This window comes from Columba livia, chromosome 2 (genome assembly GCF_036013475.1).
Source record: "Columba livia isolate bColLiv1 breed racing homer chromosome 2, bColLiv1.pat.W.v2, whole genome shotgun sequence".
NCBI lineage: Eukaryota > Metazoa > Chordata > Aves > Columbiformes > Columbidae > Columba > Columba livia.
The window spans coordinates 31,923,847-31,942,230 of record NC_088603.1 but is presented as its reverse complement, the minus strand read 5'-3'; the positions used below and the strand labels follow the sequence as shown (position 1 = coordinate 31,942,230).

At 41.3% G+C, this 18,384-nt stretch overlaps 1 protein-coding gene across 3 annotated transcripts in view; it reads right to left on the bottom strand.

Moving 5' to 3' along the window:
• Nucleotides 1-4,133: 4,133 nt before the first annotated feature.
• Nucleotides 4,134-18,384, bottom strand: part of BZW2 (basic leucine zipper and W2 domains 2) — a 57,191-nt gene continuing 42,940 nt past the window's right edge. For all 3 annotated transcript variants that reach the window (XM_065051217.1, XM_065051216.1, XM_065051218.1), the window contains 5 exons: nucleotides 17,651-17,821; nucleotides 17,041-17,187; nucleotides 12,707-12,845; nucleotides 6,483-6,605; nucleotides 4,134-4,590 (listed from right to left, as the gene is read on the bottom strand). In XM_065051217.1, the coding sequence (XP_064907289.1) occupies nucleotides 4,562-4,590; nucleotides 6,483-6,605; nucleotides 12,707-12,845; nucleotides 17,041-17,187; nucleotides 17,651-17,821 (609 nt within the window). In that variant the 3' untranslated portion in view covers nucleotides 4,134-4,561. The remainder of the gene's footprint in view (nucleotides 4,591-6,482; nucleotides 6,606-12,706; nucleotides 12,846-17,040; nucleotides 17,188-17,650; nucleotides 17,822-18,384) is intronic.

Below are 18,384 nucleotides of genomic sequence, written 5' to 3'. Positions count from 1 at the left end.
GAAGCTGATACACTTGCTTCATGCTGTGTACACACACACATTTGAGATCTCGTTTAATGCTGCCTCATGCCTTTAAATGGATTGGTGGGGGGAAGTTTTTAAAAACTTGAGAAAATGTCACTTGAACCTTTGATGGGGGAGCCAGGTGATGATGCAAGAAGCAGAGGGATTTTGGTGTTTCCAGACAAATATGTAGCTTTTGTGAAAATGACCAAAACCATGGAAGCTAGCTAATATGAACCTGGGGGAGTGGCAAAAGCTGAACTTCTGTGTTGTCAAGGACTGTATGTGGCTTAGAGATGCTATAGTGAGTGCTGCCTGTGTAGTACTGAGAGGCTGGAGAGGTTCTGTTGTAGCACTGTTTAGCATAGTTCATGCTTTTTGTATTTTACCACTTCCCTGTATTTGTACTGAAGCCTGTTAACCCCTTTGGCCTGCTCTCAGGAGTTGGAAAATGATGAGGCAAGTTCCTTGCCTGTTGCTGTTCATGTGCCCAACTCTCCATTTTATGCCAAACAACAGGTATGAAGTGTTTGGTACCTGAAAGTCCTACCCAAGAGTGTGGCAAGGTGGGTCACAGGAGAACCCACTACCTTGTATCTTGTAAGGAAGACTAGGAGCCCTTCTGGAGGGTGTTTCTCATGCCCCAAAAAGAAGTGGTAAAAGTAGAAGCTTCTCCTGTGCACATGTGCATCCATATGGCAGGGTTTGCCCTGGGCCATGACTGGCTTTCCAAGGCATTCCTACCTTACAAAGTTGTTAAGAAAATGGATGTCTTGAGTTGGGCTTGAGATTAGATTTGACCTTTTCAGAGATTTTTTTAAAAGACTTTGCATCTCTTAATGCAAAAAGCTGCAGAAGTAAAGCAATGCATAGCTTAGAGGTATTAAAGGAATCTAAAATCAGTTTTAATAGCTAGATGATTGTGTTTTCTTAGAGCAGTTGCCCAGACGTTACGTACAGCACAGGAAGGAGAAGGCTGAATCACTGGTTTGTCTGGTTGTCGCCTCAGGTACTAGGTACCAAGTAGGGTAAATTCCAGGTAAGTGATTGCATTTCAGGCTAAAAGCATCTATAAAAAAATTCTTCAGAATCCCAGTGTTTCGTATTTTCTGAATACTTTTATTAAAAATAAACTTGTTGAGTAAAGCAACTAATACTTGCAATGAAACTAAAATATATTCCAAAAGTTTTGAAGTTAGAAATTAGATTATTCACTTAGAAAGAACTCTTGTGGACTGAAACTGAGTTGTAGTCAAAATATTCTGTGTCTAATTATGTTCCCTTTAGTATTGCTTGAATCACATCCCTAGAGGTGTTTAAAAGACACGTAGATGAGGTTCTTAGGGACACGGTTTAGTGCCAGTGTTCTTGGCTGGACTTGATCTTGAGGATCTCTTCCAACCAAAATGATTCTATGATTCTATTACACACATCTTGTAGTAGTGCAGTAACTTTCTTACATGTGAACATTTTAAACAGCTTTATTCAAGAATAATTTTACATTGTATAGAATTTTATTTATGTATTTAAATATATTTAAATGTCGCGTGATTCTAAATATTTTGCAAATGCAAACTCACTGCTGCATGCCAAGGACCATGCGATCCCTCTCATAGAGAGCACCTGCATGCCAGAAGAATGTTTTACAGCAATATAAATGGGGGTCAGTTAATACCTCTGCTTGATTTCAGGAGGGAAGAGTCCCCTTCGAATTCAGTAATTCCCATTTTAAAGTGCATTCTATTGCAATTTATTGTTCAGTAAGAGATACATGTACAGTTCTGACATTTAGATTCCATTGATGGAATATATTATGTGAAGCATATTTTCTATGAAGTATATTTTTATAACACAATTGACTCCAGATTTGAAGAATATATTTAGCATTGACTGTAACTTTCATTTCTCTGGCAGAGAAACACTATTTCAAGGGTTGTATTAAAGAAATGCTTTGGGCTGGGGATGTTTTTAACTGAAATGAAGATGGTGTGAAGGCTTCCAGGGAAGGGTACTTCACCTAAAGAGACTCACATCAAAAGCACTGCCCAGCTTCTAAACCACAGGCTTATTGCAAAGCCTGAGCATTACATGCATTTGTGCTGAAATTCAGTCCGATGCAGACCAGGTCTCTGTGTATTCATACTGCTACCTAGTTCAGTGTCTGGCATATATTCAGAATACCAAATGAAAATACACAGGTGCATGAGAAGTCTCCATCTGAATGGATCTCAAAGGAAAATTCCTGAAAACCAGAATCAGAAACACTTATTGCCTCAGCAAAATACCAGGTTATTTTGCTGGGTGAGGGTAAGCAGAGGGGGATTTCCAGGAGCTAAACATGAGACATGATACAAACACAGAAGACGTTGGGCTTTGGGACTTGCCTGACTGAAAACTGGACAACTCCTGTCAGTCCAGAATGCGACTCCTCACCCCGCTCCAAATCACAGGTCTCAGCGTCACCAGGAGCGCCCTCCTAAAAACACCTGTTTCTCTTGAACACAGCAATTATAAAGAGAGCCTGGGACAACTGCATGAGCGATGGGCACCTGGCCTGTAGGTACCTGAGCTTCAGTGAAGTGGTCCCCAACAGAGCACTTTGCTCGTACCCACTGCATGCCAAGGGCACAGATGCAGCTGGCATCCCGGACTCGCTGCCTTTTGCCACCACGTGCCAGCTGCTGCCGGTGGTTTTTCTCTCCAGCAGTCTCACCGCAGGTACATCTCGTGGTGTCCTCTGCACGTTATTCTAGACCGGCACCTTTGAAATCAGTCCAAGTTTTAGATTATATGGAAAAGTAGTTTTACATGCATCCAACTGAATATTCATTAGTACCTTAGAAAAGCATGATTTTGAATTTTAAATGTTTCTAGTGATAGTGGCTCCGTACCAGTAATGACTCACTGCTACCACTTCACAGATGCAGAGTTTGCGAGCAGAGGGCCCCAGATCAGTAGTGCCTGAAAAAAATGTGTTTTCTGTGGTAAAAAACACTGAAATGGAAAGCATGCAGTTAATGCACCAATTGTGCTTTTTAATACAACTGTCTTACTGTCTCCAAGTTACTGGAAATATCCACATTACATATTTCCCCTTTCAAGGATCAATACCTGTTACAAAAATAAATGCTGTTATAGATGGAGAGCTAGAAATCAACAGCACTTGATTTTCACTTGTTCTTTGCTGTTGTCAGTAAAGCTAGATACTGAAACGAGACTTTTATAACCATATGATGTGTGGTTCGCATGAAGTGTTGACTTTTCCATAGAAAAATCTATAATATCCGTTAGCTTATTGGTTCTTAGTGACAAAATACACCACTTCATTAGTTAATTATGCTCTTTCATGCTTTTTCTCCTGTAAGAATACAAGCCTCTCTTTTCTAAACCTTACTAATCCAACTACTCGGTTATCGTGTGGCTTTAACTCTGTTTAAAGGGAAGGATGCAGAGCGTTAAGTAACACATTCTTAAAGAGAAGATTGTTAAAAAGAAGACTCTGGGCTTGGGTTTGAGCCTTGTGTACACGTACAAACCTTTGCATCGCGTCCGTGCAACATCCTCACCAGGTCCCAGGCGATGGAATTGTAAGTGGCACCAATCAAGGCACAAGGTGAATTTTAAATTATGTAGGATGGGTCTTGAAAAGTTTGTATATTAATTTACGTATTTCAGTCAAATACCTGTTTGTAACATCACACCAATGTAAATAAATTTCAGATTTCACATGTAATGACTTCTAGTCATGTATGTTTTGAAGCCAGTGCTTCTAAAATGAGATGCTCCTTCTTGCAATATTTAGCCATCACCAATAACTGAGTGGCCTGAACTGAGAACAGTGTATTACTCTACTTCTCATTTGCATAAATTTTGTACCTGCAAAATCAGGACTCTGCAGAGTTCTCTTTGAATTAATTAATGGAATGAATCAACATTTGCTATGGAATCTGTCCAAAGTTATGTGAAAATACAGGAATAAAGATTAGACAGTGATCCCAGTTAGCTGTGGATGCTGATTTTGTGACAAGTATGAAAACAGACTCTTGACATTCTTGTAGATTTTAACTTGAAGAATCATAAAAACTTTGGCAAACCCAATTTAGAAAACATACTCACTAACACCAGAAAACTAAGATATAAAAGCCATTTATTCAAAAAAATGTGGTGGTGTCAAATCACATACACAAGCCAATATTGAGCTACAAACACAGACCAAACAGTTCTATAAACAGAAACTGGAGTGTTCATATACCATAGTACCTGAAAAAGACCGTTAATAAAAAGGAGTCCATAAGTATTTCATTTCACTGTTTCTATATGGCTCCTTGCTGAATGTCTTTGCCTAAGTTAGTGTACAATGAGCCAGAGGTAGAGTCCCAAGTAAAGTATCTAATGCCTCAGGGCTCCATTAAAAACCTTTATTCTTCTAAACAAAAGGAAAGCCTAGCCTATAGTTTTCTGTATGACACTGAAGTAAAGCCTCTTTGCTTGAACAGTACGGCATTCCCAAGCGCATTTGGCATTAACCTAGATTGAGACTGTGCTTTGTTGAACCGTCTCAGTTCTCCTCCCCTTCAGACTCCGACTCTAGAAGAGAACAAAGTAAAACACTTCACGTAGGTTGCACAAGGACAGTGATGTAATTCAATACAAATAAGAAGATATCCTTCCAAAATTCAAATGAAAATTCTCTTCACACCTAGTACTTCCTAGGAAAGGGTGACAGATTAAACAGATTAAGCCAGAAAGAAACGCGCAGCTGCAGAAGACGCACATCTACTCTGGGCCCTCCGCGGTGGAGATCTTCGTTTACAGATCTGTCACTAGAGTTTTAACCAGACCACCGTGAATTATTCTGGTCCTCATCTGCAGAGCCATGCAATGCCTATCTGACCCGAGTTTAATAAAGGATCAGCGTTATTTGCTCGCTTTTCTAATCTCTATGAGTAGGCGATGCTATCATCCAGGAAGCACCCTGTAAACTCTTTGCTCTGTAAATATCGATCAGCATCACCATCCAGCCTATCTAGGATGGTATATGTGGTGTTACCTTACAGCAGGTATTAAATATCTATAAACAACATTTTTTAATCATTTGTATAGAATAAGACAGAAGTAATTAAGAAGTAGAAACACGAGAAGTACAAGAAATTTAGAAGTAGGAACATACACAGTGCCTTTTATCACGTAGAGCTACTTTGCATCATGCTGTATTTGTGTGTGTTCACCTGACAGGAAAGGGCTTGCTGCCAACAAATATTACACATTAGATCAGCTTTCTCAGAGCAAACATGGTCTGTGTGTTCTTACAGCAACATTTGGTCTCCATTTGTACTGGACTTTGTAATCAAGGACATCTGGCAGAGGGGAGATGCGGGAAAAGGATAAAAGTACAGAGCAGCAGAAAGGCATACAAGCAGAAGATTAAAAGGTGAAAAAATGCTTAATTAGACCAAGATTGCTAGTCCGAAGTCTTAAGTGTGAAAGGATCTACCACTTTATACTGCCACATGCAGTATATTACATGTGAATTGCTGGAAAGTCTTATCTTGTAATTACTACTAGGTATTCCCTCCAAGTTTCTAAAACTAATTCCATTAAATGTATGCAAATGAGCACTAATAATTATATCCCTTTCTATTACACATAGATTGATCTTCTCAATTGATGTGGAATTCCTTTTCCATGCAAAAAATGTAACTTAATTATTCAGGACAAGGGGTAATGGGATCAAGCTGGAACACAAGAGGTTCCGCTTAAATTTGAGAAAAAACTTCTTCTCAGTAAGGGTGACAGAGCCCTGGAACAGGCTGCCCAGGGGGGTTGTGGAGTCTCCTTCTCTGGAGACATTCAAAACCCGCCTGGACATGTTCCTGTGCGACCTCACCTAGGCATTCCTGCTCCAGCAGGGGGATTGGACTGGATGATCTTTTGAGGTCCCTTCCAATCCCAAACATACTGTGATACTGTGAGGACAAACTGATGTGTTTTCCTATGCAGAACAGGAAACTAGTTCTTCTCCACAATAACCATTTTAAAGCAGCAAACACAGAGCACGTATCTCAGCCTGCCCATTCAGCTCACAGTGATTTCAGCTGCAGTGGCACAGGCAGGTTTACGCTGTGTTCATGTCGCCAGTGCAGATGGTATAAGCAGAAAAGGCAGCAATACAGAAAATGTTGGGCCTACATGCTAACACCAAGGTACATCATGTCATCATCGGTGCTGCGTTCCTCCTACAGAAGCTTAAAGAATTTACCTCCAGAGAAGTGGTACCTGATGACTTCAGGACTTCACAAGGACATCATAAACAGTAAAAGGAGCAAGTGTTTTGGGCTCAGGCATGACTAGAAACAATATGGAGCAGTCACCCCTACTGTCTTCTAAGCCTGTGTACTTCATATGCTGTGCAACTGAAATCTGAAAAAAGAAATTCTCTTTGCCAAGAGACTACCATATTTCTTTAAATGAATCCGTACCTTCTTCAGCGTTTTGCAGCCACTCCACAAATTTCTTCATCTGGTCAAGAAAAACACTTTTGCCTTTAGCAACGTGTGCTTCTTTATACCACTTGAGGATAGCTTCTTCACTCAGAACATCAGCTGAAATACAGATCAGAGGTTAGAAGATTTTGAACATCTGTGTAGAGAGATTTTTTTTCTGCAAAAAGGCAGCCTAAAATAAGTTAATATAATCATTGTGGAACAAGCTTTGCATGAACTATTTTAGGTTACGACTACAGAATATCTGATGCATATAAGGGATTCCAGATGCAACAAAACGTGTAATGTATTAGGGCTTAAAATGAAGTACCAAATATTGTGCTTCTGTAAAGGACAGTTCTCTACTCATCTGCTTTAAATACGCTATGTAAGACAGTTGGATTAAAAAAAATTTAGTCTGCACATCTTAGAAGAAATACCATGCCTCTTCTTGCTGTTGAATCACAGAACTGTGCATGGTTCTAGAAATCAGAAGTGACAGACACCTCCTGATTGAACAGTGAAAAGACAGCCAGGAGGGATTTTTTGCAATCATCACCCCCTAAAGGCTTTATATTGTTTTAGCTGATAAGTTTTAAGGCTACTATTCAGACCACCCATTCTAAGGGACCAAATCAGATAGCCCAGCTGACATTTTTCTGTCAAGCATTGAGAACAAAATAGCTGTCGGTGAGGGAATGCGAGGCTGAGTGAGATTCAGAATACAGAAATCCTAATAAGCAGCAACAACACTTATTGTTTCCAACAGATGCAAAGGTAGGGCTAGCAACAGACCTCTAGCCCCAGGAAAAAAGCTCCCACAATCCAGCCAAGCCAAATATCTCAGTAACTGATGGCTGCGGAAGCCAAATCTGGGATCCAGAATGGCATTTTGGCAGTTATGTATGCAAGAGGCAAGAACAAACAAACAAAAAAATAGCAAACTGTACTCATTCTATAAAAAGACCAAAGACAGCTTTCTACATCTCATTAAAATTTCCATTCTTTTTTTCTTTGAACAAACAACCCTCCCGTGCTCTACAAAACCAACACATTTCAGCGAAGTTCTTCATGGCTTCCTTGACCTCCTTGGTGCCATCCCACCCACTGGATATTCGGCTGCCAAAGCACCGACCCCAACCATCACCTTCTGCCTAAAGGTTTTGTTGTAGTAGATGTGGCAGGCAGGAAGAAGGCAAATACAGATAAATGACACCAAAACCACAAAGCATCTGATAAAATGAGACAGAGAAGACATATTTCACATATGCTGTTGAATAATAAACAGATGGAAGCAACCAGAGATACATTTGGACTTAACCAAGACTATCCCAAGACATCCAACAGTAACTGAAGTCTCCCTGAAAATTTGGAATTTCATGAGTGCATGTTGCTAGAAGTTACCTTGTCTCAGACACTCTCCAAAACAAAACCTCTTCTGCAGTTTGCTGCAGCTGACAGTAAGCTGAAAACAGGGGGAAAAGGGGAGGGTGCTGGCTCTGGGCTTTTCCCAGTACATACAAATTTGTGTTTAGTGAATCCTACAAGTGGCATATAAAGCTGCATGTTCCTGAAATCACAACCCACCACAATGGACTTTTTCTCCAACACAAGAGAAACACTGGAGCTAAGAAAGAGGTTTCAAGCATGTTGCATTGAATACTTGCCAGTAGTTTTTAGCAGCAGCTCAAAGACATTACAGCATTTAACAAATCAGGATTTTAATTTAGCAAACCTGAAAACATTTCACATGGACTCCCATGAAACTGCACGTAAAAGCTTATGTATACCACAGAGTCCTACAGTTCACACAACCGCATCTGCAGAATTACTCAAGGTGTGACACATATTATGATCCTTAGGGAGAAGCAAAGAAAATCAGGAGAGATTTCAGGAAAGGAAAAATAGAAGTAGAACAACCCCCTCCCAGGGCTCAAGCTGGAGCTCTTGGGTGTTGTGGACATTTAAAAACATGAAGTTGCTGTATAGAATAAGCTGCAGAAGCCCATTGCTGCATTTACAGTCCATATTACAATACTGTACAAGGACATGCCTCCAAGTAGGCACATATCTCAGTCCAGGTGTAATAGGATTTCAGTTCATTTATTTTATTGGCAGACTGTCGGCTTGATGCGTTTCTTGCCAAAGAAGAAGGGGAGAATCTCTGCCCTCCCTCCCCAAAACCTGAAACCTGATAATAGCAGCATGTAATCTCACTGTGTGCCTGGAAGATTAAAACATTCTCGAGTCAGGTGGATGGAAAATTTGCCTGTATATAACTCCATAGCAATAAGCCTCCTACACTAATAGGGAAGAACAAGATGCATTGAACTACAAAAAAAGACAACTGCAACTCTCCTTTCATTTCTGAGAAATATTATTTGTAATACATTCATGCCTCCAGTGCTCCTAAGAGATGATATTCTCCTGTCAGCACAGAGATGCTCAATTAAACAATCATGCAGGACAGGCTGTAGTTAATCATACCTCGAGGTTGCTTTGAAGCAATGGGAACACTCGGGGATACGGGAGGAGGAAGAGAATGATTCATTTTATATATATATATATATAGTTATTCGTTATTAAAGTTGATTATATATACATTTTTTAATGGCTGAGGCTGAACACCGTGGTTTGTGGGGGTGTACACATCATTTTCACTGCAGTCCCAGAGAGCTGGTTTTCCTGCAGGTACAACCCAAACCACCCACGGCCAGAGCCTCCGGGGACAACCCTCATGGAAGGAAGGAGCTGCAGAGCAGAGACTGAGGAACCCAGTGCCTTTACTGCAGGGTTAACTGGAAAGTTGCTTGAAGTTCAGGTCTCAGCTTTGTATTGAATCACCCAGTTCAAATGAATTTCTGCTTTCAACTCAAACTGCATAGCCGTTGGCGATAAAGGGAAAAGCAAACCCTGTCAGCTGCCAACACGGTCAATCAATCTCCTAAATTCAACTCTATTGCAGCTAACTCAGTTGGGAGGACAAAACCTTAAGGCAAGGGCTCTTTCAGTGCCAGGAATGTCTCTCACAGTACAGTCAGGGTCTTTATGGTATATTTTCTTTTGCTGTGAAAATTTTGCATCCAGTACCAAAAGGAAATACTTGAATAATGACGATATTTAAAGATAATTGTGTCCCACTGAAAAACAAAACCTGTGTATTGAGTGGAATTTGAAGATTCAGTTCTTGTAAGCACAGGATTCCTGCAGCATTTGAGTTATATCTTTTGGTTACAAGATCTGCATCTTTTGGTTACAAGATCTCTGTGCTGCAGAAGAGTATCTCTGAGGCCTAACGACAACGATGAGTGCTACTACACAGGTACTTGTGTTCTGTTCCCCCTCCATATTTTGTAAATGTTGTCTTGAATTCTAATGCAAGAGTACACAGACACTTTGTGCCTGCTAAGGGTGTTTGCTGTTCAAAGGGTGAAATTCCTCATGAAAGGAATGGTTATCGATTTCAATTGCATCAGTATTTCACATTTGAAATTTCCAGGTTGGACACAAACTAAAGGAGATTCTGCAACCGAATACAATTTATAGAGTGTAATTCAGTGCTTATTTACGCACAATTAAGGGACACACCGAAACATGGAATGGACTAAAAACCAATATACACCTTAGAGCCCATGCATAACTAGCAAGAAGGCTGGCAAACTTAGCAGATGTCACTCAGGAGAATTCAGTCATTCTTATTCTGCAACTGGCTTTTAAATTATTGGTCAAAATGCAGTAGGCAGGTTTATAATTGCACTGGCTTTAAGTAATAACCAGAGAAGCAACATCACAGCCAAGGATCAGTACAGAACTGGACAGCTTGTTTTCCTCTATAGTGTACCAGGAACCTAAAGATATCATAATAACAATAATGTCAACAAGCTTTAACTGACTATAAAACTGCTTTTGCAGATTATACCTACAAGCTGGTAAGAAGCTGCTACCACATAAGGAAAAGCAGGGATGGGGCTTTCACTGGGGGAAAAGTGGATATTCCTCCTCGTTAGAGACAGAATTAAAAACCAAATAAACACCACAGGCTTTCAGGCCTTCTAGATGCTAATGAACCCAACCATTCCCATCATGTTTGGTGTTTCCATGTAACTCCCCGGAAAGTTAATCCAAGGGCTATTTTATGATGGAAACATGGGAAAGATTTAATTGCAAGATGTTGGACATGCTGATGAGAGTAGTCATGCAACTAAATTTGTCAAAGCCTGGGTGGCATTTGGTGCCTGTCATCACTGATGACTATCTTCATGCCCAGGAAGCACTCCCTCATAATGAGTAACAAGCAAATAAGCTGTCCACATTCATCCTGGTAGACAGCTGAATTTCTCGCTGCACATCCACAAATACTTCAGATGTCTATATTTGTCACTAGAAAAAGTTCATTAGGTCCCTGAAACCTCTCCAGTTCCTGTGCAGGTTCCAATTGAAGCACAACAGAAAGGGGCTGCTCCCATCTGCTGCTCCCTCACCACCAGCATAGCCAGTAATCACTTTTGGGGACTGTTCTCCTTGACTAGGAAAGAGAAGATATGCTGTTATCAGCAACTTATCTACAATGTGTATGTCTCTAAATAAAGACTTGATGGCTTGTTTCCAGTGGATATGTATGAGCTGAGGAGAGGAAGAGAGGGAGATCCACCAGCGCGGAAATGAAGCAGAGGCAGGCAGCAGGCAGCACTCGGTCTCGGCTTTAGGCCATCAACTTCCTCACGGCTCTGGACAAGCCAGAGCCATGGGTGGTTAAAGCACAATAACATCACATGGGAGAAACAGGAACGGGAGGACTAGCGCTCCCGGAACCTTCCCTGGTTAACGCCATAGCATGTCCTCACCTAATGGACACTGTTTGACTCCAAAGCTGCTTTAAATAGACTTCCTTACTGTGCCCAGCACTCAGAAGGGCCCTACGGCTCGTGGCCATACAGTCAGGCCAGCATTTGCCACCAGGCAGCAGTCAGTCTGCCAAACGAGGCAGATCAAACTTCAGCCTGCCCGGGGCTGGGAAGGGCCGGCAGCCGTGCCGTGGCACGGCAACAGACAGCAGAGAGGCCGGGGCTCCGGCGTGCTTACCCCACGTATTCCTGGTATGAATACAGTATCGCATGTGCTGGACATGCTGAACTTACGGCTTCCACTGACAGGCCATGCGGTTGCTCTTGCAGGCTAATACAGTCATGAATTTACAAAAATTCTGAAGGAAGTCCTACACAGAACTGTTTCTGCTTTAACCATCACTTGTTGTCTGAGCGCACAGCAGTTAGAGCAATCACTGAATATGTCCAAAGTGAATTTTCTTTTTCCAAGAAAACTGAAAAAAGTGTTTGCTGCAGGTTGCAGTTTGAAGTTTGTCCTCAGTCATTAGCAGTCTTTACAAGTTGCAGAATTTGCAGGCAGAAGAACAAGGTGTATCATTTTTTCATTTGATCACTGAAGCCATGCTATACTGACACAAGTAGAAAATAAATCCATCTGATTCACTTCTGCCTTCTGTAGCCATTATTTTAACAGTCTGAACTTGTTTGCCTTGAATATGTACCTGGACACAACAGGGTGACCAAAGATCAATACTGGGTTTCTACTCCTGCTGATTTTTCTCCTTAAACCATTTATAGCAAAAAGTCAGAACAAACTGGCACCCACCGATCACACGCTGTGCAAGACCATTAGTCTCTATGACAACTCAATCTGAGTTAACTTGCAAAGAAGTCAACTTCACAATAAAAATTAAATCCCTCAAACTATGGCACCTGCAAGAAACCCGCGGGGAAAGTAAAAGGGAAAGAATAATCAGGAAAGCTCCTCTGGCAGGGAAGAAGTAACAACATCTTCCTGCCAAAAAGGTTTGCACTTTCAAGGTTTCTTAAAACCAAGCTCTAATTTACCTTTTTAAACCTGCCAGGAATTTACAGAAATGTCTTCCTAGAACTGGTTTTATACAAGGATTAAACTGCACTTGACCAGACTGTGGATGGTGCTTGGATCCTGCACTTGCTTCCAGACTACAGGATAAATGCAACAAAGACAGAAAAGCTTGTTTCAGCTTTTCCTGTTGCCACACGCTCCTTTGAACTACCAAAGCATAAGTTATTCCAGAGTTCAACCTCCTCATATGCAATACCTGCAGAACACCTGATTCCTATGGCATCATAGGTGAGTGACTGGCACAGAGAATCCATGCACAGTATACAAGAGTGGATATAGACTTTTACCTTTATAAAAGAGTACCACTATCTTCTGAAAGGCTTTCATGAAGTGGATGTTGTCATAACAGTACTCCTGCACCTTCTGGAGAAGAATCAGCTCTGACTGGCCTTGAGTGCTGAACACAGCAAGCAGGGGGGCATATTGCTGAAAGGAAGACAGGGTAAGAAACAAAATGCATGTCAGTATACTGAGGATAAAAATAAATAAAAACTTTTAATGTCTGTATCATTAATTTCATCCTTGGAAATCTATTTCACTGAAACTTTAGATTTACTTGCCAATTGCATTTACTTAAACACATATACATAAATATCCATGAGCTTTTGTAAGATTTGCTGCATGCTGCAAGTTAAAATTCAGTACCAGTTTTAGACACTGAATTTTGTAAAATCAATTTATAAAGTCCACATCTCAGAGTACTGCTGTTTGTACACTTCACAAGGCAGGATGATGCTGATTCAGGAGTGATGATGCTTTACTGATGTTCATAACGTAAGGCATCCAAGGATGAAGTCTGTGAAAATACAAAACTCTAGTTTCACAGGGGTTTCAGAAGTCCCAGGAAATTGAACTAATTTAAGTTATTCGAGATAACTGTGATCAAGTGTCATTATTTTTTCTCATTATCACCACCAGAGTATCATGGCAACCTTTGCCTTAGTAAACAGCAATGTTTTCAAAGCACAGAATTAACTGCTAATGTTATTCGGACAAGAGTGTAGCAGTAAAAACTTTACTGTCATGCATTTTTTCCTCTTATTTCAGATTTTAAAATTAGTAATTATGTTAAAGGACCATATCCTGTTCACTCTTTCCTTAAAACCTGCAGTGTTTATATCCATCTCTCCAGTCTCCCCTCCTCTTTGCCTGTGACAAGTCCAAGTATGACCGCAATCTTAAATGAAAGGTAATATTAAAAGCATTTTTCAGAGCTGAAGGGAAGACCTTGATCTTCAGAGCCCTCAGCCAAATATGTTAAGTTTACCATTTAAATTGTTTTTGTCCTGCTCAGTTCAGCTTTTCTTCATCGTTTTCAGTAACACTGTCAGTTTGCCATTTTTCAGCTGAATTTGCAATGGCCCAATGCAGCAGAGTTCTGGTCTGTGCGACCAGGGCTGCTGATGGACATGGTCAGGTACCAAACCACCCATCACCAGCAGCACTGATGGGCACGTTCAGAAGAACACACATTTTAGGACTTCTTTACAAGAGGGTAAATTCTGAGGGTTTTACTCAACATGATCCATGAAAGAAAAATATTAAAATGCACGAAAATCAACTAAAGTTTGAAAGTCTTTTGCAAAATGGTTGTCAGCTATTAATTTAAAGAAAGAGAGAGCAAAGAAATCACAGTGCAACTGTAACAAGAGCAGCTAGGCAGGCAGACAGTACTATTACTTGTGGAAGAAAACCCCTTACAAAGTAACTACGAGAAATTACTAAATGTAGCCAACACCAGAGGCTGAGTCTTCCACTCCTGGCAGGTATAGCCACATCTCTAGAAAAAATGCCACTGTTTTATAAAAGCATTGCAAAACTTGTGCAGGCTTTAGGTAGCAGACTCGCTCTTTTCCCCCTTTTGGCCCTGGAAGCATCCAGCTGGTATCTAGGTAAGCTGCAGGGAGGCAGGGCAATATATACTGCTATTAAATAAATAAAATGCACCAGCAGAACCCACTCCCATCCACAGGTTTCTCAAGTGCTGCTGTCTCTTAAGCGTTAAGCAATTTATAATAAAAATCCTACCTTTAGGATTTGCCACATCTGACTGATTCCCTTTGCTTTCCTCTCGCTCCTCAACCGGCACAGACTTACAATTACAAGTTTCACAAGTGTCTAACTGACTAAGAAACCATGAAATTAGCGTTCTCTCATTGCTGGCTGAGTTAAGTGGCGTTATTTTCCATTTGCCTCGGTTTAGGCAGCAGCAGGCCAGCAGCTGCAGCGTCACGAATCTCACACCACAGGCTTGCCAGCAGCGCAAACTGTCTGGAGGATTTTCCCCACCCATGGGGAACGTCTCTTCCCTGCACTGCAGGTGGCCTAGGGGCTAAGCCCCAGTGTCATGGTGAGGTTACTGGGGTGATGAAGAGCTTATCCTGTAAGATTCTGGGTTTAACAGCTTGCCCCGTCTCCTCCTGAATTCAGCTCCTGCCATGTGCATGGCACATGTGGCATTTACTGCTTCATGGCTGCCCACCACCTCCACTAGGAAGCCACCCATCCAAGAACAGCTTGTTAAGAACTGTAAACTAGGTTAATGTTCTGTGCCTTTATACGTCTTTTCAGGGGCCCCTTGCATATAGTTTACTAAAAGAAATCTAATAAATTCAAGAGACTGGTACCCACATGTCCAAGCTTTGGGAACTGTGCTTTGTGAAAGTTACATGTCAGGTACAGCCATACAAGAATAAATCCCACCACCTGGCATGTCCCACGTCAAGTACGTATTTAAACACATCCTGACTTGCACCACCAGGGCAAAACAACTCTATGATTGTTTCAGGGCATGTTGACACACAGGAGGGCACAGAACCAGGCTCTGTGTCACACTAACAGTGTTAATCTGATTTCTGGAGGAGGCTGACACATTGGGTCAGCCGAGAGTCCAAAGAGAGGAATCCAAGATCCGTCTCTACCTACCTATAGACGGAGGATGTGAAACAAATGCTGTTCATTTTTGAAAAATTGAATGTAAATAAGCAGCTAGCAAAGTCTAAATTTCTATTACTACTGTTTCTGTTAAAATCCTACCTGTAGCTGCAAATAGTAAATACCTCATACAAAGTTGTCCTGTGTTTTCACACAGTGCTAACTAGAAAGACGCCTGTCTCATATAGGCAAAATGCCTTACCTAATTTAGTGGGGTTACATACAAAGCTGATGGCTTGGGACAGTGAGATTCATATGACTAAGCATCCAGTCAACAATATTTGCACAAAGCCAGCTATGTTTCTATTTTTCCCATGTTCAAATATTCCAAAAAATATTTGTTAATTTGCCCTGCAGTACTAGACAGTAAATCTCAATGAATACTCTGTTACAACTCAAAGAGATATGATCAATTTTTACATCAAAGGAACAAGAAAAACAATGTCTCTCCTCCTTCTGGAAACTATCTCATCCCTCTAATGCTGTTTGGGTCACTTGAGAAGACTTCAAGGCATTCAATTTTACCATCAAAGACTACAAAAGATCGCAAGCCACTGCATTTCTAGGATGGCTGATGTTGTTCTTGGGAAACCAAATTCAGATGAAAGGACAGCAGTAGTAGGAGCTAAACCAATGTGGGAACTCCAATAGAGGCATCCAATATGAAGAAGAAAGGAATTCAGATCAAACTTAAGATCCATTTTACCATAAAGAATGAAGTACAGATTGCTTCTAGCCTAGGGCAAATCTATGCAGCCCTGGCTGTGAGGGAGTATTCTCTTGCTCATGGTTTACTAGCTTAAAAGGACTAATTCTGCTGAAAAGCCTTTTTGCCTCTGTTCTCAGTTCAAGTGTCTTGCACCACACAGTTCCTTCAGACTTAGATGAGGAACACCAACCACTGCAATGACTCCAATGCCTCTGCATTGTTTTCAGGTTTTGGGTTTTTCTTCCGCTTCAGGGTCATAACAGTTTTTCTACCACCATAAAACAGCGACACTGCGATCTGTCATCACTTAGCAAGCTACAGCCCATCTCTCAATGCATTCAGTTCTCTTAGCCATAAGGACAGTACTTGGATCAGAGAGTAACCACCCTACACAGTGCACATGCTCTCAAGCCAGCTCCTGGCTTACTAGTTGACAAGTCGCCAAGTATCCAGCTCCCACAGTCAACATCAGTGAGACTGTTCCACAGATTCTGAGCTCAGCAGCCCCGCCTGGATCTAACCAAGCTCTGTGCAAAGCCAGCACAGGTGCCACCTCACCATGCTCCCAAAGCTTCTTTGCTTCTGGCAAAGACATTGCAAAGGCAGTTCCTGCAGGCTTCCTAGTCAGGTCGCAGCACAGCTGAGCCTCAGCACTTGCTCAGTGCTGTCCCCAAGGCAAGGAGTCTCTTGGGACCCGGCACGCCGAGAAAGTGCAGTGCAGAGGTGCTCAGGCTGTGACCACCTCAGTTTGCCCTGGTTCTCTGCACTGTGCCTCAGGGCATTCGATAATCTGAACTACCTCAGTTTTGCATTAATTTGACTACAGGACTAGACACAAGACACTCCAATGCTTAGTGTGCTCAGCGTCAGCCCTCAAGACTCTCAGTCTCCTGGATTTAAGCAGGCAAATACTTGACAGATGTACAAAGTATTCTCTTAGTGCACTGCAGCCCTTCCCCTCTTCACCCACACACGCACCTTTAGGTGTTTGAGGGCTTGCTCTGCAACCAGCTCTTCCTTCTTGTTCCATTCTACAGCATTCATGACACAGGTCCACAGGAGACCGATCACTGCTGGCTCTGGCAGCTCATTTCTCTTCATTTCCTCTTTTACGTAAAGCACTACCTGCAGCAGGAAATAAACCAGGAATGGTGCTGCCTTACCAAATACTTGCAGTCATTTACAAATAACACCACAGCACAGAAGTAAGAAGAAACAGAATTAGAACAACAAAAAGGAAGCATTTAGCATTAGCAACATTACTACTACTTGACTAAAGTTTTGTCCCTCCCCTTCAACATAACAGTTAATACAGTTGAATGAGACAGATTCTCATCAAGAATAACTGAAAAAAGCAAACAAAACAAGAACAACCAAAAAACACCATAGTAAGCTGCACTTGTAAATCCAGAGGACGTTTTGTTGCTTTAGTCTTAAGCACAGGGTGAACTGATGAATAAATTAAAATAATTTTAAGAAAAGCAGGAAAACTATGAGGTGCTCATATCTGTTCCTCTGTACCTACTGTTGATTCAAGTCTTTCACTATGTTCGTATAAACAGAAGTTGTAAAAAAACCCACTCTTTACCTCTTTAATTGGGCATTCCTGAGAGAGACGTTCTTGTAGCTCTTTTTGAAGTTCTTTACGAGTCCCCAGTGACTGCTGAACTCTAAGGAAATCTGAGAGCTCTTTTAGACCTGCTTCAGTAAAATACTTGGCAAAATGGTCCACATTCTGCCGGTTGGCTGGAAATAGTTCCTAAAAAGACAGAAATGCTCACTGTTGAATAAATGACCAACTGTGACTCTTGACAGAACAGAAGGAACATTTTTTAAGAATGAACAATGGGAATCACCTGGTACTGCACTTAAAAAATTCAATGCTTGTGTTAACACTGGAAAAGTCAACACTTTGTTCATAATGTTGTTTCATTAAAGTGGAAGGCAAAACGATGGTCAGTTATGCAAAAAGCCTAACACCCTCTCCACATGAAATGCATGTACTTATGAAGACCTGTGACCCTAAGATGTCACTCAAAACAGAGAAAATACACCTTTTCTAGATTCCAAGAGTTTTGCAGGGAAAGTACAAAAGAATAGATGGTAAAGCCATTATACGCAAAGCACACTTACCAAGCCCTCCCAGTGTGTCCATATATTTACCCCTTAAGAAAAATATGCTTAGCAATACACATATGGCCCCAGCACCCTGGCCTGATGTCGCTACTCTGCTGAGCAACCATTACCACTAATGCATCATTCAACAAACATCTCAAAAGCCACTATGTACTGTTAACATTAACTCCTATAGGCATTTCTGAC